Below are 24,304 nucleotides of genomic sequence, written 5' to 3' on the forward strand. Positions count from 1 at the left end.
ATTAATAATTTCGAAATGAAATATTAGACTTGAGAGAAATAATAACCTGTTTAAAAGTCTTTCGTTTATTCATAACCATTATTGACATGTCGCACATCAAAGGATACACAAAAATCATGAGGTTTTATTAATAACCCATATAAACAAGATATTTATGATTTCTTTCATGAAAATTACATGTAAACATAGCCCAATAAGCGCAGAATAGTTATTCAACATCACGATTATGGTTAATCAATGATCGTACTGTAAACTGAACTCGAATTTAGTCGAATTAATTTCTTTTATGAACAAATAATTTACCTGGATAGACAAAAAATCACAACTCTGCTTATATACTTAAAATCTGCATTAAAAACTAAAATTATGACGAACAGACTTAAATTCTAGTCTATTTTGATCAAATCAAGAAGGTAATTTACCCACATGGGACATATGGTTAACTAGGATAAGTCAAATTCTGACAATTATATAAACGAATCCTGGTCTGTTTGCCAAAAAACATGTTCCCACCCATTCACGTTCACTCCAAAGATGTAGGGTCCCCATCGTGTAAAATAAATAAAGGCTTGCTTTGGGACCTTAGCTCTTATCATCCTTCCTCAATCCTTCTGATATATATATACATTGTATTTTCACAATTTGGGACAATATGGTTTCTAACTTCTGAAAACATAAGGACTTATAGATTACTGTTTCAGCAGCTAGATTGAGGTCAGCACTAATCAAGCTACACCCTTTGTCCTGTTACTCAATAATATGGTAACTTACATGCCTTCTGCAAAGTTGACGTGAAGGTGGCTTAGGGTGCAATCAACAGTTTTTTTCTATGACGTCAAATTTTGAGGGACCATGTATAAGTGACCCTTAGTGGTGGACTGATTAATAAAGATACTTGTATAAAACTAGATATCACTGGAATCAGAATGTTCTCTAGTTTATAATGGAATAAAAAAAAAGTGTACTTTTAATAGTATAAAAAAGTTTTATCCAGAGAAACTGGGAAAAACATTGCCTAATTTAAGCTTAAAAAACCTGAAATCAGGTCATGTGCACACCCATGAAGACATGATACCTGCACATTTTTCATAATCAAAGTTGTATGAATTTTATAGATTTTTACCTGATCTTTCAAAAAATTCATGCTTCAGGGTACGTTCGCCTGCTCCGAAAAGAGCTACAGTGGCTGCAAATAAGTTTTCAATTTTCACTGCCAAAAAAACAGACTGTTTACAGTGTTGTCTCCCCTCAAAACATGTATATTTAATCTAATTTTTTTAATTATTTTAATCATTCAACCTGCTTTAATTGAAGTTAATTAACATATCTTTACAACCAAATACAAAAAACATGATACTTTTTCACCAATTATGTTGATAAAAAGGGACTTCCCTCCATGTCTATTTTTAGTTGGGGAATAACCCCTAGTCTTTTATACGAAACTGTTTATAGCACCCTTAAATGAGGTTTCAAATCATGCAAAGATCTGTCAGTTAAGTTTGTAATCAGAGGTCATTCACAGTCACAGAACACTGTCAAATCTTTTTTCTTTCTTTTCTTCTTCCTATTCAACATGGGAGAGACTAATGTATTTATCTTAAATGTCATACAGGGTTTCCATTGGACAAGAAAGAATTGTTCCTATAGACAATGATAGAGTATATAATTTTTTTATGATGAAATGATTCCTTTTACCATGTTTACTGCATTTTGAAGTTTCTGAGTAGTTCAGTTAAAAAATCAGACATATTTTATTTGATTAAATTTAACAGAAGATGCCTGTAGTCTATTGATTTTGCATTCTTTGCATTGCCAATTAGTGTTAACGCCATTGCCATATTTCAAGCTTTAGATTTACAATGTAACTGTGAATCAGAAGAAGACCTACACAGAAACAAATCTTATTCATGTCTCTGACATTTAAGATTGAATGACAATTTGTTTGTTTAGGTTGGTAAATGACAATATTAAGTCTCTTTACTTTTCTTGCGGTACATGTACCATTCTAAAATGTAACAATCACTTGCAATAAGGGCCTTTTTAGAGTACATTGTATAAGATTGAGGAGTGGCCAGAAATCATAAGTTGGATGATCTCTAAATGTTAAAGATATGCTCACTGAACAGACAACTTTTATGTACCTTTAAAATCAGAAACACTTCATGTCTTATCACTATAATTATGTCATGCATTCCTTTTTTGATAGTTGTTGATGAACCGTATTGGACTATAAGTGACCACCAGAGCCAGTTATGAACAATCCTGACCAAGAGAATAATAACAATGAGCCCAGAGCTAGAGGACGGACAGGACAGAACCCTTTGTTGAATGTTAGAGACAGACTGTTTCATGCTTTGTTCTACAGAGTAGCATTAACATATGCTAGGGCCTTTCCTAAACCTATCAGAAGAGTTTTGGAATTTGCAATTTTATTAAAGGTAAAATGTTGTAAAAATTATCCATTCTGTACTCTGTACAAATTGACAGGATTTAAAACATAAACTTTCATGTCTGTTGAACAATTGAATTCAAATATGACTGCAACAATGTGATTTTTATCAGAAATATACATTTTTATGCAGTTAAGCTGCATTATGCGAGCACCCTAGATTTGTGTTCTACCCAATAAATCCTGAAATATTTGCCATTGTTATTATCTAGCTTGCTACTATATTATATATAACTAATTGAACACTTTTTTAATACTTTTTATTCTGGATTACAAAAAAAATTACCAGAAAAACCTTAAATGATCGTCGATTTATCCAAAAGTTTTAAAGTTACATATAGGAAGTAGTGCTTTTTAAGAATCCTTGTGTAGTTCATTAGGACTTGTGCTTTTAGCTAAGATGTCAAAGAACAATTGTATGAAATATTTAATCGCCGAAAATCTCTTAAGACAAGTAGTTTAGATTTCCCAAATGACAAAAGTCGTAGGAATATTGTTTGTCATCAATACGTAGTACAACTACGTCAGTAGTCTATTATATAATAAGTTCAACTGTGCATGCTGTTGGCGGCAATTTCAAATTAGAAAAAGACATTTTCGTAGCTTTTCAATTTGGAGGCAGGTGTTCAAATTAGCGGTGGTCCGAGGTCCGCGACCTTCCACTTTTGCAAGCGGAATTTCGACTAGGATAGTTGGTTTCTACATTTAACAAGACCATCGTACGTAGTCACCTTCCATTTGAAAGAAAATAAGAAATTACTTTGCAAACCTTTTCACCATGTTCACCAAAGTCTCCAATTAAACGAGCTAAAACTTATTTTTATCATTATTATTCATGACGGCGATGTTCATTTTGTTCAACCGCTAGCTTTATATAGAAAATCGCCGACAAATATTGTATAAATTCGAGTAAAATCGTATCTGATTGACAAAAACAACATTGTAAACACATAACAATGGCGGCCGTGAAGACAAAATTTTACAAGATCGGATCTGATTCCGGAAGCGGATAAGGGTAATTCCGGGTTTGGCGATCATTTTCAAAATAAATCCAGGCAGGTGTAAAAAATACATCTATGCATGGTAAATGAATATAAACACTAGTATTTTAAACCAAAAGATATATGTAAAAGAAAGAAAAAGCAGAAAAATATTTTATTCAGAAACTCAAAATTACTTTTTGACAAATTTTGATTTAAAAATCCAATACAACGTGACAGCATGGAACAGTATATCTAACAATATACATGGTCATGGTCACAGTCTAAATTTTCTTTATAAATGATAAATGATGATAATGCATGTGAGATGCTTTTAAAGTGTAAACATATTACTGCAATTTCGAGGGGTTATTTGTTTTTTCTCAATTTTGAAGGGTCAATTAAAGTAGCTGAAAGTTTCTTTCTTTATTTTCACAAATAATGCAACTATATTATATATACCTTAATGTAAGTAAATCATATGATATATAGGTGGCATTCTTTGGGCCACTCTACCCCCTCCTGTTTGATAACTTGGAAACGGTCCAGCTCCCCACCCCTAAACCATATGAGGGGCAGATCTAGGATTTTAGGTTAAGAGGGGTGCAAACTTAAATTTTCGACGAGCAGAGCGAGGCTAAAAAAAATTTAGGTAAAATTATTGGAATATTCTTTATCAAGCTGAGAACAACCCATGCTTTGCAAATTTAAGGGGGTGCAAGCCTGCAACCCTCCCCCGTCTGAATCCGCCCCTGCATATATTCAAGTATAGGACAATATAATAAATAAAAAATGAAATATAGGGGGAGTCCCTGGAGTTACCCCACCCCTCCTGTTTGAGAACTTGGAAACGGTCGAGATCCACACCCCTTAACCATATATATTCATGTTTTTGACAATATAAAAAATCAAATGAAATATAGGAAGAGTCGCTAGGGGTCACCCCACCCCTCCTGTTTTAGAATTTAAAAATGGTCGAGATCCCCATCCCTAAACCATATATATTCATGTATGACAATATAACAAATCAGATGATATATAGGGGAGTCCCTTGGGTCACCCCACCCCCTCCTGTTTGAGAATTTGAAACCCATTGAGATCGCCACCCCTTAACCATATATATTCATGTACGGGACAATATAACAATTCAAATGAAAGATAGGGGGAGTCCCTGAGGTCACTGTACACCCTCCTGTTTGAGAACTTGGAAATGGTCAAGATCCTTACCCCTAAACCATATATACTCATGTATGGGACAATATAACAAATCAAATGAAATATAGGGGAAGTCCCTGTGGTCATCCCAACCCTCCTGTTTGAAAACTTGGAAACGGTCGAGATCCCCACACCAAAACAATATATATTCATGTATGGAACAATATAACTAATTAAATGAAATATAGGGGGAGTCCCTGGGGTCACCCTACCCCTCCTGTTTGAGAACTTGAAAACCAATGAGATCCCCACCCCTAAACCATATATATTCATGTATGGGACAATATAACAAATAAAATGAAATGTAGGGGAAGTCCCTAGGGTCACCCTACCACCAGTGGCGGATCCAGAAATTTTCATAAGTGGGGCCCACTGACTGACCTAAGAGGGGCCCCCTCCAGTCACGCTTCAGTGATTCCCTATATAAGCAACCAATTTTTTTCCCAAAAAAGGGGGGCCGGGCCCCCTGCCCCCCCTAAATCCTCTGCCTACCCCTACCTGTTTGAGAACTTGCAAACCGTTGAGATCCCCGCCCCTAAATTATATATACTCATATGTATGGGACAAAATAACAAATCATTTACATTTACTATGGGCAGGTCAGTCAGACCTCACCTTTGATCCCTGTTGTAGTGAACATTTGTCTGATTCGTGTCTCATAACTTTTGTACTATAGAACACAAACTCAGTTTTCTTTCCAGGGAAACCAGTCCATTCATACTATTACATGTTCATACTAAGTCAAATTGAACTTCTAGCAGTCAAATAAAACCAAGGTTAACTACCAAGTAGAACAACTGCAATCATTGGGAACTTGTACCACTGCAGACTCACCATAAAAAATATACATTGATATATGCATTGCTTTTGAAACCTTGATAACATATAAATTATTTGCCTTAATAAATAAATCATTAGATAAACATGAATGTACTCATATATGAATGTTTAATGTTGAGGCAACATTGCAACAGTTTTCATAATAACGGTTGCCTTGGTTTTTGGTTAACTGCCTTCAGCGCTTACAGCGCTTTGATTATTTTCACTTAACATGTGTCACCAAGAGCCAATGCATGTTGAGTTTAAGGGGGACTATCGAACATGCACAGCCCAAGGTACAGGGGTCAGTCTTTCGCAAGACTTGAGCAATGGCAGGCAAAACTATAAAGCAAGCAGCAAGTTGTAACAATTTTATATAGTAACAGGTCCAAATAATAATAATGATGCCAAAACAATTTACAAATAAATAATGTCCAAATGTTCCAAATAATAAAGTAACTAGTTCACTAATTCACAATTAAAGTTAAGTCCAAAATGTTCATAATATTCCAAGTTGATGTTGTCTGGCTTGAATAGTTACAGTTGTGTTGAGCTGTCTTTGAGTACGGGTTTCTCCTGAGTAGCCAGAGCTCCAGATAAGAATTCACAAATTGGGGTTTTTACCCACCATTTTCTTATGTAATTGGGTGATTAAGATTTTTATTGCATTATCAATACAAATTCACCCCTTAAGTTAATATCAAATTGGGTTTTTCACCACCAAGCTCCTTAATGTATCGGGTTTTTACATCAACACAATATTGAATATTTAGGCAATATCAACCCCAGATGTTTTTCCATCTTAAATATGTTTCTTTCTTTGTATACGTGCTAGCTATTTTATTTGGTTTATTCACTGAAGAGCAATTGTAGATTTAATTTGTGTCCAGTTTCAAACCTTCTGCTAGTTTTGTATTTTCTCACAACTTATATAAACTGTAAAAAATGGATATGTGTTTTCACAGGCACTCATCTCAGAATTTTTTATCACTCATTAACCGTAAAATGAAAAAAAATAGTATATAAACTCTAACTATACTTGAATGTTTTTGTTTTATTCAATTTACATAAATTTGGGTTAAGTGATCCCTTATTAGAACTTTTGGTTTCCAATGCTTTCCAACTACATATCATAATTTGGCCTTTCACTTTTTCCAACTGAGTTTGTTTTTGACGAAACCCCGTGTTAATTAGCAATGTTTTCGTTAAGTTACGCAAACACGCCCGTGCGTTAGATGGACGCTTCCTAAAATCACTGGCTGAGTCTTGTTATCATCACAACTTTCCCTCAGCTATTCAAAAGAAGCTGAAAACATGCTTCTATTCAATATTTTTACTGGACATTCACTTTCGTTTTAATTCAATGTATGTTATGATAATTCCCGAGCAATTCGAAAAAAATATGTCAAAATGATACACGCTAATTGGATAAGCGCTGAGAAGATCGAAATGTTTTCAAAAACATGTGTACCTTTGGGCAAACGGAAAATTCCAGCAGGGACCCATTTCAGCTACTTGATGCAGGGATCTATTTTTAGAACAAAAGGACATTTCCAATTATAAATATTATACAAATAGATTTACGCGACGACTAAACAGATAAGGGTAAATAACGAAAACGGTAGCCAATAAAAGGGTTGAGCACTCATGGTTTTGGCATATAATTGGGTTTTCCTTTGAACTAATTGGGTTCTTGAACCCTGCAATGGGCAATTGCATTGGTTTTTTTATCATTTGTATTGCGTGATCACGCAAATACACAGCTTATCTGGAGCTCTAGTAGCTGAGCCTGGTTGGCTTTTGAAGCACTCCTATCTGGATCACACCGACGAGACTACACTGACGAATAACTGTTCGGCCGAATAATGTCAATTATAGAGATACAAGTTAATTACATTTATAATCCTAATTAAAACATAATATTGCTCAGATTAATTAATGACAATTGACAAGATACCAAAGTGTTGCTCAGAGCAATTATTGACAAGCGACATGCTTCACAAAATTTACCTGAGTAATTAAATTAAAATTTGTCACACAATTATTTCATAATCTCATATTTTCTAAAATAATATATATTCTCAATAAAATTCACTTTAAAAACTTTTACCTAAAAGAACACCTATGACACATGCTTAAGAGATAATGACTAGATTTAACACCACATGGAAGTTAACAGCTTTTAAGCATTGGTATAAACTTGATGTGTATATTCATGACTAGTCATTTTTAAATGTTCATTTACATGTATCCTAATACTGTTTATTTACCTCACATGATTGAGTTTCTACAATATTATTTTTGTTCTAGGCACTGGTTGTTTTGAGTATATTAGTTTATATACATGTTGTTTTTGCTCGAACTCCTATTAATTGTTTGTCTCATGTAAAAGACTCATGGCCTAGAGATGGTATTCTTAGAGTAGAAATTGTACACAATGCAACAGCGAACTACACGTTGATTAATTCTTACGAGAAAGAATACACAGACTTTACATTTCAATTCTTTAATAATGGCAAAGTTCTCAATCAAGAAGAAGATGAGCCATCAGAAGGGGAACACTCACATGAAGAGGAAACGACTGCTACAGAAAATGAAGAAGCACCACCTGGTGGTAATTCAGAAAAGTCAGAAGTAAAATCTGAAGATGGAAGTGAAGAATTGAAAACAGAGGAAAAAATTTTGGAAGCTAAATTCATAGACCATCTTCTTTCTGAAAAGAACAGTGATATGAAATTAGATAATTGGACAACTATAGATAATACCACACTGTTAAGTGCAGAGGACAAAACGGTAGATGACACTGATACCACTTCTATATATGGCTTTACACCATCTGAAATAGAAATGCTGGCCAAAGTTGGTAGGTATTTATGTTTATGGCTTTAAACCTTCTGAAAAAGACAATTGTATGCTTAAGCTTTGTTAAGTGTGCAAAAGTTTTTCATGTTTCAGTATATAAATGTATATGGTTTTACACTTAAGGATAAGAAATACTGATTCAGTATCGCTGACTAAAGTTTATTTGTATTTACAAATGTTTTGCAGATTCTGGGGTCTGATTCCAGTTTGTGGTTTGCTAAAAAAATTGATATGACTCCTGTGATTCTGATTTCAGCATTTGTAAATAGAATATGGATATCAATAAGTTGTAAATTTATACTTGTAATTTTAAAAATAACAAGATAAATAAGTTACCTTTAAATAAAGCTCTTTCTTAGAACATGTACATGTAGTTGAGCATATAACCTGTCTATTGTGTGTTCAACCATGAATGAAAAGTCTCTGTATTGACAATAAACATGAGTTAAAAAATTGTACTGGATTTATATGTTTAATATAAAATTTCCATAATATATAAATGATTCTGTTGTTCTGTTTTTTTTTACTAGTTTGGCCAGAAGAAAAGTACATTGTTGAATATGCTCTTGAGTATGGATTTTTACGGTTATCACCGAAGACCAGACAGAAACTAAATATAACAGTCATGTTGGTAACACTAGGTCTGTATTGCTTTTCCTCTCATTGACAGCTAAATATAACAGTCATGTTGGTAACACTAGGTCTGTATTGCTTTTCCTCTCATTGACAGCTAAATAAAGTAAATTTATATAATTTTGAATGAATAGCAGTTAATATTCACTTGTAGATATAACTTAGTTTAATCTTAATTGAAGTCATTTAAAAAAAAGGGGAGACAATTACTATAGAATACAATGAGGAGATAACTGTATTGTATTTTAAGCTCAGACTGCATCAATTGGTTATTTGATAGTAGTAAATTAAGCTTTGTGGCAACACACTACCGATTGATTGCTTTAAATATAATATTGCTATCTCCATCCACTTAGTGAAACTGAAAAAAAAACCACCATCAAATCATTCATTTAAAATCTGTCAAATGTTGTCTGCGCTGGCACATACATTTTCATAGCCTTAATTGTGAATTTGATGTCATGAAAATTAGTGATATTATCCAATCAAAATGAACGTTACAAACGATGTTGCATAAGAATGCCAAATTTCATGTATTAGATGAGGTTTTGTTTTGTCATCTTTTATGTTGCACTACATTAGATAACATTGATAAAAGTATTAAATATAAAATATCTTTGCCTTACAGATCCAGACAGAGATGTATGTTTTGGAGATAGTATCAGTAGATTTTTACTGGCAGAGTTTTTGGGATATGACGACATATTGATGTCTAGTATCAAACAGTTAGCAGAACAGGAAGACAACAAAGGTAGATAACCAACAAGCTGCATTATATATCATAACTATTTTTAACCGGATTTTTGTGACAAAAATGTCGGTTATTGAATTTGGGATGTACGGCCGGCAGTCGGGCATTTACTCATGAACCGTTCAACCAAAGCTTTTAAAATTTTAATATGTTGTTACTGATGACAAAATGGAGGCCAAGTACAATAATAACGATTTTGACTTTTACTGTTCAGGAGTTATGGTTCTTGAAAGATTGAAAAATGGCTTTTCCAGTCGTGTCCGTTCATTTACTCATGAACTGTTCAACCAAAGCTTTTCAAATTTTAATATATAGTTACTGATGACAAAATGGAGGTCAAGTTCAATAATGTCGATTTTGACTTTTACCGTTCATCAGTTATGGTTCTTGAAAGATAAAAAAAATGGCGTTTTCATTCATGTTGTTGCATTTACTCATGAACCATTCAACCTAAGCTTTTCAAATTTTAATATGTTGATACTGATGACAAAATGGATGTCAAATTTGATATTGACGATTTTCACTTTCACCGTTCATCAGTTATGGTTCTTGTGATATTGGCAGGACACAAATAAATGTTAATAAATCCAGTTTGCTGTCGTTGTGACAGCCTCTTGTAATAGTATTATATTTATTTTATTTGAAAATTCAAATGTATATATCAAGGGTCCGGAAACGGTCATATATGCCAGTCTTGACCTAAACTGAAAGTAGTTTGTCCTAAATGAGTAATTGGGATTTAGGACAAATTTTATTTTTTTACAGAAATAATTTCGGTCATTCAATGTCATTTCGTTGAGATCGAGTTTCTAACATTGTCTAAATCGCCATTTTGAACTTATTTTTTGTTGTTATCCTTTTCCTGTAATAAAACTGCCACTCCAGTAAAGTGTTATAATCCTGAGGACCCTCCTAATAACTATAGTAATGCCTCCGGGAAATATTGGCTTATGATCTCTAATCTCTTTACCTGAGTTTTTAATTAAATTTTTTATTGATCACGAGCTCAGAACTAATATTTTAAAGAAATTAAAAGTTCATAACAACTGTCTGCATTATTTAATTACTTTTCTAAGCTTAGACAATTGTCAATTCTAATTTAAAATTAAATTAAAATTAAATTAATTTACGTATAATTTATATATATAAAATATTGTTTCACAACAAACACACATGCTTTGTTTACTAATACGCACGCTTGAAATTCTCTTCCGCAAATTAGACACTAAATCATAAATTAAAAATGATTTCATGCTAAATTAAACAAGTCCATCTATTATAATTAATATTCAAACACTATTAAAGGTAAAACAGTTAAAAAGCCGACGATTTCCTGTGAATTTGATAAACAAAACTAATCCCGGAAATGAGTCCGGAATTGGTAGTTTTACTATTGTCGTAAAACATCCGGTTATAATTTTGTTTTTAAAATTGAAAGAAACGTAAGCGAAGCTTGAGAAATTTATCGTTTTGAGTCATTAAAATCATTTCATTTTTAAACTGGTGCCTTCCTTTTATTGCTCAAGATCGATTTTAAGGAACATGGTAGGGAAATTTCTGAAGTAAATGCGATGCAACAGTTAAACAAGTTCGTTGATGCTACGAGTATGACTGTATGAGCATACACACAATCTTTGTTTAAAAAGGGCACCAACTTTTAAGTTATCCCAAAATGACCGAAATTAGGTGAAAAAATTTCCGGATCCTTGGTATATATATATGTTTTGTGATTTACATTTGTTCATTTACCCAAAATATAAACGTTTCTTCACAAAGATCCAACAAATTAATCTGAATATTTTGAATGCATGATTTCACTTTTAAAGATAAAATCCTCCACTTTTTTAAATTGGATAAACATTGATCTAAAATATTAATTATCAAGAAGTAGTGAGACTTTGACTTCCATTTGTGACCTGAAAAATTCATTTTTGTCTGTCTGATGGTTGTCTGAAACCAACTACAAATGTTGATTTGATAAGAAAACTTTTGAATATTGTGCAACATTCCATTTTTGTATAGAAATAATATCATTTAAGGTTACCTAAGAAATGTGGTGTCTGGTGAACATTACAGATGTGTAAAGAGATATTATTATTATTTATTCCAGGCTACCTTAGAAATGTGGTGTCTGGAGAGCATTACAGATGTGTAAAGAGATATTATTATTATTTATTCCAGGCTACCTTAGAAATGTGGTGTCTGGAGAGCATTACAGATGTGTAAAGAGATATTATTATTATTTATTCCAGGCTACCTTAGAAATGTGGTGTCTGGTGAACATTACAGATTTGTAAAGAGATATTATTATTATTTATTCCAGGCTACCTTAGAAATGTGGTGTCTGGAGAGCATTACAGATTTGTAAAGAGATATTATTATTATTTATTCCAGGCTACCTTAGAAATGTGGTGTCTGGAGAGCATTACAGATGTGTAAAGAGATATTATTATTATTTATTCCAGGTTACCTTAGAAATGTGGTGTCTGGAGAGCATTACAGATGTGTAAAGAGATATTATTATTATTTATTCCAGGCTACCTTAGAAATGTGGTGTCTGGTGAACATTACAGATGTGTAAAGAGATATTATTATTATTTATTCCAGGTTACCTTAGAAATGTGGTGTCTGGAGAGCATTACAGATGTGTAAAGAGATATTATTATTATTTATTCCAGGTTACCTTAGAAATGTGGTGTCTGGAGAGCATTACAGATGTGTAAAGAGATATTATTATTATTTATTCCAGGCTACCTTAGAAATGTGGTGTCTGGAGAGCATTACAGATGTGTAAAGAGATATTATTATTATTTATTCCAGGCTACCTTAGAAATGTGGTGTCTTGAGAGCATTACAGATGTGTTAAGAGATATTATTATTATTTATTCCAGGCTACCTTAGAAATGTGGTGTCTGGAGAGCATTACAGATGTGTAAAGAGATATTATTATTATTTATTCCAGGCTACCTTAGAAATGTGGTGTCTGGAGAGCATTACAGATGTGTAAAGAGATATTATTATTATTTATTCCAGGCTACCTTAGAAATGTGGTGTCTGGAGAGCATTACAGATGTGTAAAGAGATATTATTATTATTTATTCCAGGTTACCTTAGAAATGTGGTGTCTGGAGAGCATTACAGATGTGTAAAGAGATATTATTATTATTTATTCCAGGCTACCTTAGAAATGTGGTGTCTGGAGAGCATTACAGATGTGTAAAGAGATATTATTATTATTTATTCCAGGCTACCTTAGAAATGTGGTGTCTGGAGAGCATTACAGATTTTTAAAAAGATATAATTATTATTTATTCCAGGCTACCTTAGAAATGTGGTGTCTGGAGAGCATTACAGATTTGTAAAGAGATATTATTTTAATTTATTCCAGGCTACCTTAGAAATGTGGTGTCTGGAGAGCATTACAGATTTTTAAAAAGATATTATTATTATTTATTCCAGGCTACCTTAGAAATGTGGTGTCTGGAGAGCATTACAGATTTGTAAAGAGATATTATTATTATTTATTCCAGGCTACCTTAGAAATGTGGTGTCTGGAGAGCATTACAGATTTTAAAAAGATATTATTATTATTTATTCCAGGCTACCTTAGAAATGTGGTGTCTGGAGAGCATAACAGATTTTTAAAGAAATATTATTATTATTTATTCCAGGCTATCTTAGAAATGTGGTGTCTGGAGAACATTACAGATTTGTCAGTATGTGGATGGCTAGAAGTTCTTATTTAGCTGCTGCTTTCATTATGCTAATATTTGTAAGTTAAAGTTACCAAAATACGCTCAGAGATCAGTTTTAAATATATATAAGTAATGGCTAAAAAATGTTATCTCAAAGAGGTCTTATACTTCAATTAATCAAAATCATAGAATGATGCATGATTATGGAATCTGTCTATTTTTGGCAGGTATTTTAGCTGAATCGTACAAGAACAAATTGATAAAAATAAAGATTATTAGAATAACCTGTTTTCTGTATTATTTTGTAGACTGTCTCTGTATCAACTTTGTTGAGATATTCACACCACCAGATATTTATCTTTATAGGTGAGTCAAAATAGTATTGAGTAAATGTTACAATTATTTTGTACTACTGAGTGAATTGTTGTAACTTTTGCAAAGTTTTGACACATTTTGTCTGTACGTATATCATGAAATTAGTTCCTTTCTCTAATCTAGTTTGCCTCAACTGAATGTTATAATCTGATGCACAATGCTTATTACCACAAAACACATCAAGAATTTTGGTAGCATCACTTTTATTGTTTTAGAGTTATTCCCCTTTACAAATGGGAAAATGGGTGAAATTTTCATCTTAGTTCTCTGATGTAAGCTGCAACCAGATGTGAATAAACTTATGCATAATGCTTATTACCGCAAAAAATCTAAAACATAGATCAAGTTCCAATTTGGATGGTGTCACTTTTACCAATCTTGAGTTCTGTTCCTTTATACCGTTAAATTCAATTCGAGAAGGGGCACCATTGTGTCAAATGAACAAATTCTACATGTTCTAAATTAATTTCTTTGGCAATTTAATGTACTGTTGAGTGACATTTATTGGTATGTTCTGATTTTCCTTTACAGTTGATTTTCTACAGATGTTGGAGATGAATATCACTATTGCCTTCCCTGCTGCACCATTATTGACTGTAATCCTGGCTTTAGTTGGTAAGTCCTACTCAGTCGTATGATGTTATATTTCTGTTATGTTATATTTCTAAATAGGACATCCTTTAAAAATATTTTTGCACACCTGACCATCAAATCTTTCAGTACAGTCTATATTTTTATTTTTTTTAATCAGAAATATTTAAGTATCTTCATAATCTTTAAAAGCCATTTTGTATCATTTGAAGTAGTCTGGATGAATAGTTTCATGTTTTGTATAGTTCTAGCAGTAAAGGACAACATAAACAATTGCAGATTGTAATGTTCTGAAAAGTATTGCAGACTTTCAATTTCCATATTGGTTTCAGAAAAAAAAGGTTTGATACCCAAGCCTTTACAAGTATCAGTCAGTTGCTGATTATTCATGTATTAAACATTTGATCATAGAGGGTTTTAAATTTATATTATATCATATTCTCAAATCTTAATGAATGGAAATACAAAATTTATGGAGACAGTTACAAAATATATGATTAACAGGAGGGGAGAAAATGATAATTGATTTTAATTTCAGGTATGGAAGCCATTATGTCAGAATTTTTCAATGATACCACAACAGCATTTTACATAATACTAATTGTATGGATTGCTGACCAGTATGATGCTATTTGTTGTCATACCAACATCAGTAAACGTCATTGGTTAAGGTAAATATGCAGTTGTGTAAACAAAATCATAGAAAAAGTGATGAAACAATTTTGCCAAAAGATAGGAAATTTCCTTTCTCCAAAGAAGGATTAAACCATAGATGTGAAATACCCAGGTTACTTTAATCCCATATTAAGGTGGAATCAAACACCTTGACTTTAATTAATTCGGCTCCTTTAATTTACATACAATGTTGACAAAATATTGACATTACCCTTTGACAAAAAAAATATATAAAATTTAAAAAAAACTTGTACCAATCACTTTCTCAGAAAAATTTCATTGGATATATATAGCAGTTTGACAAACACTTATTTTGACCATTGAGAAGCTTAATATTTCCTTAACAATTCAAAGGGATTTAAAAGTTTAGCTGATTTTACAGAGTTATCTCCCTGTAGTGTCAGGTATTACCTTAAGAAATATTTTAAGTAAAACATTAACTCATTAATAAAATAAATATCCATGTGTTTGACTTAAAGCACTAAATCATTAATTATTGTTAAAATGTTTCATAAATATTATCATCAAAGAAGTTGATGGTTGTTTTATAGCTACAAGATATGTCCTAATTAATGACCCTTGACTAGGTTAATATCTCTAGGCAAGGACAAGCATCCAAATGATAAATCTTCCTCATATTCATTAACAAATTGATTACCTGTTTTCATTTTGTTCTTTATTTGGATAAAAACTTACCTTTAACCAAGTTTGTTTTCTGACAAGAAAGTAAGAGATTGTTATTAAAGAAATTAACATAGAATTTTGACAAAATATTGACTTTGACCTTTTGACAAAATATATAAAAATTAGGGAAAAATATTTTGTAAAAATTTACAAAATTTATGAAAATTGTTTAAATTGACTATAAAGGGCTATTACTCTTTAATGGGTCAATTGACCATTTTGGTCATGTTAACTTATTTGTTGGTCTTACTTTGCTGTACGTAATTGCTGTTTACAGTTTATCTCTATCTATAATAATATTGAAGATAATAACAAAAAGCTGCAAAATTTTCTTAAAATTACTAATTCAGGGGCAGCAACCCAACAACAGGTTGCGTAATTGGTCTGAAAATTTTAGGACAGATAGATCTCCACCTAATGAACAATTTTATTTTGAGTCAGATTTGCTCTAAATGCTTTGTTTTAGAGATATGAGCCAAAAACTGATTATTGCTAACTGTTAAATATGTTGAAATTGGTTTATATTCCTATCACTGAACCATACATTTTTTCAATAGCTTTCTTCAAACCTTATTTGTTCAGCATAGGTTTTGAGCCCACATGTTTTGAACCCACCCTATCTTTTCATACTATGAAATTATCAAACTTGTCAAATAAGGTTCAGGTTTTTGCCCAATATATTTATTCTTTTTCACCATGACAAAACCTTTCCAGTACAAGTTTGTTTGACCTTTTCTTTAGTTCTAGTACGTATTATGTAGATGAAGAGGAGACATGTTATAGTCCACTATAATAGTTTGTTTGACCTTTTCTTTAGTTCTAGTACGTATTATGTAGATGAAGAGGAGACATGTTATAGTCCACTATAATAGTTTGTTTGACCTTTTCTTTAGTACTAGTACGTATTATGTAGATGAAGAGGAGACATGTTATAGTCCACTATAATAGTTTGTTTGACCTTTTCTTTAGTTCTAGTACGTATTATGTAGATGAAGAGGAGACATGTTATAGTCCACTATAATAGTTCCATCTAGCTTGAAAATTGAACTGAATGATTTTTGGGGTTTTCCATACCAAAATCCTTTCTTTCATTATTTATATGTGGCAGGCAACTCACATTCTCTTTTGAAGACTTAATAATTTTTATGCCCCACTTACGATAGTAGAGGTGCATTATGTTTTCTGGCCTGTGGGTCTGTTCGTCCGTTTGTTCATCCGTCTGTCCCGCTTCAGGTTAAAGTAGGTTAAAGTTTTTGGTCAAGTTAGTTTTTTGATGAAGTTGAAATCCAATCAACTTGAAACTTAGTACACATGTTACCTATGATATGAGCTTTCTAATTTAAATGTCAAGTTAAAGTTTGGAACTCAATTTCTCGGTCCACTGAACATAGAAAATGATAGTGCGAGTGGGGCATCCGTGTGCTATGGACACATTCTTGATTCTGATTGTGTGTTGGTGTGTCTGTGATATGCACATCCATAAAAGTCATTAGGAGCAATAAAAATCACTGCAAGACATTATAAACTGAACATCATGTCTGAAATGATACCAAAAGAAAACACAGCACAACATATAGATGAGACACTTTTGTGAAAATAAGATAATAGAGGCTTTTACAAAGATTTTGAATTTCATTTCAGGTTTTTCTATTTATATCATTTGGCATTTTATGCCTACCACTATAGATTTAATGGACAGTACAGTGGTTTAGCTTTATTTACATCATGGTTATTTATACAGGTAAGTACGCCTAATTTGTTGATTCATGGAAAGAGTTATATCCCTTTATATAAAGATAAACTCATCATAGATACCACGACTAAATTTTGTATATACGCCAGACGTGCGTTTCGTCTACAAAAAGACTCATCAGTGACGCTCAAATCCAAAAAAGAAAAAAAGGCCAAAAAAAGTATGAAGTTGAAGAGCATTGAGGATCAAACTTCTAAAAGTTTTGCCAAATACAGCTTAGGTAATCTATGCCTGAGGTAGAAAAGCCTTAGTATTTCAAAAATTCAAAATTTTGTAAACAGTTAATTTATAAATATGACCATATCAATGATAATTCATGTCAGCACAAAAGTGCTGACTACTGGGCTGGTGATACCCTCGGGGAAGATTCCAGACCTATTTAAAGCCACTTATTTGTGTATTATTTTATTTTCTGTTACATTCTTCTCTTTTGAAACTGCATAGCGAAATCTGGTCATATTCAAAGAAATTATAATTAGAGGACTTTGAAACACAAATGCTAACATTTAGATTTCACAGTGATTGGGTAGCATTATTAATGATTCAACATTGTTTCCTGTATGCATTGCCTAGGATTGAAGGTTAAATTTGATGAGTTATTAAGTATTGCAACTGCTCAATTTTTGTTGGGTGAAATTTTTGTTAGTTGATTGAAGATGACTTTTTGTGAAAATATATTAGCTTCAAATTCAAGAAAAAATAGGTAAAAAGTCATTTATTTTCATTCAGTTTGTTTTCATCATTGATAAGCCACTTATGATAATATTGTTCTTTTAACATTTATATTACAGCATTCAATGGTGTACTTTTTCCATCACTACGAATTACCTGCGATTCTACAACAAGCCAGAATACAACAGATAGTAAATAACCAAAATACTAATCAAACCAATGCAGACAGAGAAAATAATCAGCCAGGAAATACTACACAAGATAATCAGGTACCAGTAGATACACAAGAAAATCAGGTACCAGTAGATCAACAGCCTACAGAACCTAATGTACCAGTAGATCTGCCTACACAAGAATCAAATCAGAATAATTCAGAGTTAGAAGTACAGACTGAATCTGCAAGACAGAATATAGAACAGGAAAATAATCAGCCTCCATCATTAGGAGCTTTATCTACTAAAACTAATACAGAAGTAACTAATACACAATCACCGTTAGAAGGTGTATCTGCAGGAACAGATACATCATTAGAAAATAGTCAACAAGCATCTTTTATACCTGAAAATAATTTAGTAAAAAGTGAAAATAATTCTCATATACCATCAGACTCTATAAAAACCATGAATGGAACGATTCCTAAAGATTCAGAAAATGAATCTCTAATTAACACTGATAGAACTAGTACTGGTGATCTCTCTCATAAACCTTGCAATAGTACTACTTCACATAATGACAATTCTAATGGAGATTCATCAAAGTGCTTAGGTGACTCAGATCAAACAATTGAATCATCTAGATCTAGTCAAAGTTTTCAGAACTGTGATAGTGAACAAACTTCCACATCATGAATCTTAGTTAATTTGTGAAACTATTATGGTAAAATTGAAAATTTAGAAATGCAATTTTGGGTAAGGAATTGTGAATTAAAAACTTGTTTTGTATAGATTAAAAATGTGCAAGATTAGAAAAAAATGCAACAGCTTATAATACAGTACCTATCTTGTTGATTGTGTTATCATGAAATGTCTGCCAGTAAACACAGACAACGAAATGTCTGTCAGTATTAATAGAAAACCAAGTGTTTGTCAAGAAAAAACTCAGAAACAAAGAACCTTTGACTTTGAAAGGTTCAATTGATTAAGTTCATTCATAAATATGTATGGTAAAACAAAATGTACAGCTGCCTTGATACAGCTGTTGCATGGTGAAATGGCATCGTTTATTTATTCCTGTATGTATATATTTGTTTATCAAAAAATGTCATTTTGAAAAGTCGTAAAAGTTGCAGTATACAACTTAGTTTTAAGTTTTATTTCTTCGCTTGAAACAGTTTGAAATGCTCAGCAAAGCCATACATTTTACATTTAACAGGCTATTATTCGAATTTGGAATTATTTTTAATTATGGGATTTGCATAATTTGTTGTGCTTGAAATTTTTAATAAATTCCATGGTTATTCTGATTTATAATGTTTTGGGGAGTTCATAACACTTTTGATACAATGTATTTTGTATAGATAGTGTTGTGTGTGGCACAGTGCATTCTATTGAAAATGTGCTAATAGAAAGTGTTGTGCGCGGCACAGAACATTATTATACAGAATAAACATGAAATTTATTAAGAATTTCAAGCACAGTGACAAGAAATAATGCAAATTCCATTATTAGAAATAATTCCAAGTTGAAATAATAGCCTGTTATTTATTCTAAGCCTCTTGCAAATAAAGGAGATGGTTTGGTAAGGCCCTTATATGGCGCTTTCTCTGGTAAAAAGTGCCTATAATTACAAAAAAATCAAAGAAAAAAATTCTGTTTTAGATGTAGTCATGTCAGGTTTAGGAATTTATGTCAGATGTTCAGACTCCTTTGGCTTATTGCTATGATCCAGGGTAATATACTTTTGCCCCATATTACCCATTCTCTTTATATAAGACTTCAATAGCATGAAAGGTCATTTACAAAAATTTAAGCAGATTTTAGTTTTCTTTTCTTATGATTTGAGACACAAATAATGCCAATGTTAAATATTAGGTAAAAATTAGAGTCAGCCTTTTCCTGCCATTTAAAATATATCTTGAAAAAGAATTCCATATCTTATAAATATTTTAAGCTTAATCTGTGCCTTAACCAATGCTTCTGGTTTATACTTTCAATTTTAAATTCCAGTTTGCTGACTACAGACTTAAATTGACATATAAACAGCAGTCTTTTTTCCTCTTTTTTTTGTTATTAAGATCAAGATTAATTTTCACTTGAACAAGCTAAGGTGCATTGGTTTTTTGTGGACAGGAATCATACACCACATACTTTGAAAAAAATAATCTAACTATGTAACAATATGTTTGTGATAGTTTAATAAATGGAGTTGACGTACTATTATTAAAGACATTTTGCCACTGGCTATCTTCAGTTTCTTTATTATCCTTTAAAATCATATGGAAGAAATTTCATTCTCATTCAGATGTTATACATTGAGATCCTATTTTTTAAATAATCCTGTTTATAATTTTCTGAAATTTGCATGTTTGTACAGACAAATCAGCTTTCATAATACCTATATTCTAAGCAGAATATCTTAGCAGGACACTTATATAGTTTTCTTGGAAAGATCACATTTGAATATTCCAAATTACTTTTCAAGGAACAACAGTAGGCAGTGCCAGCTTTTCACTGGTTGTTTAAATAGAAGTTAAGAAATAATAATTGAAATAGAATTGTTATGTTAAGTTTGAAATAGGTTTTAATAATTTTTTTCTTTTGAATGTCTTAGAAAAAATAATTTGTTGACATAGACTTTAGTAAAAGATCTGTCATTTAAGTTCCATGTGCCAGAAATACAAGGATTGAATTTTGAGTCATGTGATGTATTGCTCAACAACTTCTGGTGTATCAAATACTCATATATTCTTTACACAACAGCTATGCTTTCTGATATTTGTTATTGAGCTTGATATACAGTTTGATGCTTTTGACATTCATTGCTCATTAGCTGTTGACTGTAACTGGTGTAACATATGTGAGCAAAAACTCATAGTCCAACTTGTTTTTGTCTGCATGAATATAAAAGGTTGTCAGCACTTGGATTTTGTAAGGTTCTCAAAATTTCCAAGCTGCAAGGGACCAGTCATTGGGTAATCACTAAAATGAATGTTGCAGTTTCACTGGTAAAATCTATTACAATAAGTGAATTTTTCATTAAGATTTGTATCTGTTATGTTTTCAGATTTATGAAGGGCAAACATGTTTCCAAAATTCCACTTTAATTTTGTTTAATTAAGCGCCTTAAGGGAGAACTTATATTTGTACATGGCACACAGAATCAAATGAATGTCTATATATTACTGTGTTCATTATAATATCATGCTCATCATTGCTTTAATCAACACATGTTTAGTGTTTTCTAATGTTGACAACTCTGCCATTGTTCATTTTATGCCTTGTGTAGCCCTATATTGCTCTATTAATAGCGCTTACATGGGGAATAACACAAAATACTTCTTACATAGATATTTAGCTTGAGGTTGAACAAATTCTTAAACCACATTATTTAGTCTTGAGTTCAAGTCACAGCTAAAAATACAAATTTTGATACTTTAAAATATTTTAAGAAAATATCAAAATGTGTGGATGTAAAGTTCTAATGCAACAACGTTTGTAATATTCATTTTGATTGGATAACATCACTTATTTACATGGCATCAATTGACAATTGATGCTATCGGACGTACACGCAAGCGCAGACGGCATATGGCAGATTTTAAATGCATGTTTTAACATTGTTTTCTGTCAGTTTTATTAGAATGGAGATAACAATATTGTTTTTTAAGCTCCGACGGCATCAATTGGGGATTTGATGGTCGCAAATACCTGTTTACTGTCTCCGCTAATGTGTCCCCAGTAAACTTAATTTGCAACAATCAAATCCCCAATTGATGCTGTCTGAGCTTAAAATACAGTTATCTCCTAAATCATAAAGTTTTGAAGGACTTTTTTTTACTAAAATTTACCAAATTTAAAAATAGAACTTTTTATTCAAATGACACCACCAAATTAAACTATTTTATACATGACATAAAGGAGAGATTCTATCTAGAACTCTCCTTGATATACAAATATGTAATTGAAGCATTCTCCCAAAAAAAATAAAAGCTTAACTGTGCAAACGATATCATGCTCCTTTGTTTTTGGGGTTTAAGATTGCATGTATAATCAAAACCCATATGGTTCTGGCTTTATAGATCTTATTGCAGGCCCTCATCACAGCTAAAACAAAATTCATTTATTTGAACATTCTGTTCATCCTATTTATGTACATATCAAGCAATTTATCAATAACTTTATTCTCATATATTCCAGTTACAAAATGTTTTGTGTCTAACAATATTTGTCAAGATATGCAAAAATTCATTCATTGTGTACTTTTCTCCTATTTCAACATATTTATTATCGATTTATATAACAACAAATTGTTGTTACAGATACGATATTTATTTCTGACAATATTTTTTAACAGCTTTATGGTTATACATACAATATGAGTTGTTGCTCATTGTGATTTTGACTGTATAATCCCTTGCTTCCTATAATTGGTTAAATTATTAGTGTTCTGTATGATCTAGATGAGCTTTTCTTTTACTGAGTTGTCTAAGTACCTCTTGATGTAAAATAATCTTTGACATTCATTTAAATTTGATGAAAAGTTTGTAATTTTTTTTATATCATTATTGTGATGATTACATGGTTTAAATTCCTTATTTTGAAATGTATGTAATATTATATTGTGAAATATGAGGATGGCCAAAACCATGTCAAATGTAAATGTTCAGAAAATTATTTAATGTGATTGGTGCTGTTGTATAAAACATTTTATAACCTCAGTAAAGACAACAAAGGAATTCTTTGATTATATTTATTCTATCTATATGAAGAGCTCACTGCTGTTTTACAGGGTCTGTATTATATAGTTCATTTGAAGATTTTGAAAAATACCTGGCAAATAAATAAAGGCAACAGTAGTATACCGCTGTTCGAAAATCATAAATCGATTGAGAAAAAAACAAATCCAGGTATCAAACTAAAACTGAGGGAAATGCATCAAATATAAGAAAACTATGTCACAACAGAAACACAACATTAAAATGTAACACACACAGAAACGAACTATAATATAACAATGGCCATTTTCCTGACTTGGTACAGGACATTTTAAGAAAACAAATGGTGGGTTGAACCTTGTTTTGTGGCATGCCAAACTTCCCACTTTAATGGCAATGCTAAGTATAACATTAAAATGACAGGACTACAATACAAATAAATGGGAGAAAATATAGGACAGAGAAACACGAATAATAGCTATCAAAGGGTAGGTACTAGGTTTAAAATTTAATACGCCAGACATGTGTTTCGTCCACACAAGAGTCACCAGTGACGATCAGATGGAAAAAAAATGAAAGCCAAAACAAGTACAAAGTTGAAGAGCACTGAGGACCAAAGGTTCCAAAAAAAGTTGTGACCAATACGGCTAGGGTTTTTTGCCTGGGATAAGAACATCCTTATTATTTAGAATAATTCATACTTTGGCATACAGTAAATTTTATAAAATGACTTTATAATATATAGATATATACATGATAAAACCGAAGTGGTGACTAACTACAGAATAAAAACGGATGCATTACACAAAACAACCTAAATACCAGCACATAAAAATACACAGCCGAGTTAGCAAAAGCCAGTTCAACACACAAAGTGACGTCACATTAGAATTTCTAAAACGATTTCCCAAAAATAAGATAGAATTAGGATAGAATTCAAGATTAGATTTGTAAGACTTGTATAACATTTATTAATAACAATGAAAATTACAATACTAATTAATATCAAATTGTGGTAGTAATTAGATAATTTATTGTATTATCTAGCTTTGTCGGTGTTTCTTTTGAATCAAACTGTAAACCAAATATATCGTATAAATTTCGTTGGTACAAACTAAAATCTAGTAAATGAATTGGATGATTTATTATCTTTACCATAACACACGAATACAATAGAAAAAATAAGATTTACAACTACAAACGTTAAGACATTTGACAAAATCAGATGAGAATAACAAATATAATATCTAACTAAATACATGAATTTGGGATGAAAA

The 24,304-nt window shown here is 31.7% G+C and overlaps 1 protein-coding gene across 1 annotated transcript; it reads left to right on the forward strand.

Moving 5' to 3' along the window:
- The first annotated feature begins 73 nt into the window (after positions 1-73).
- On the forward strand, positions 74-23,048 carry LOC143058511 (membralin-like). The gene is made up of 11 exons (XM_076232022.1): positions 74-121; positions 2,207-2,438; positions 7,774-8,326; positions 8,856-8,966; positions 9,587-9,709; positions 13,381-13,481; positions 13,713-13,770; positions 14,311-14,394; positions 14,909-15,041; positions 17,371-17,470; positions 18,274-23,048. Exons 2-11 carry the CDS (start codon positions 2,253-2,255, stop codon positions 19,000-19,002), a joined length of 2,178 nt encoding a protein of 725 aa, XP_076088137.1. The 5' UTR covers positions 74-121; positions 2,207-2,252; the 3' UTR covers positions 19,003-23,048.
- Positions 23,049-24,304: the final 1,256 nt, after the last annotated feature.

The sequence above is a fragment of the Mytilus galloprovincialis genome, chromosome 1, assembly GCF_965363235.1.
Source record: "Mytilus galloprovincialis chromosome 1, xbMytGall1.hap1.1, whole genome shotgun sequence".
Lineage (NCBI taxonomy): Eukaryota > Metazoa > Mollusca > Bivalvia > Mytilida > Mytilidae > Mytilus > Mytilus galloprovincialis.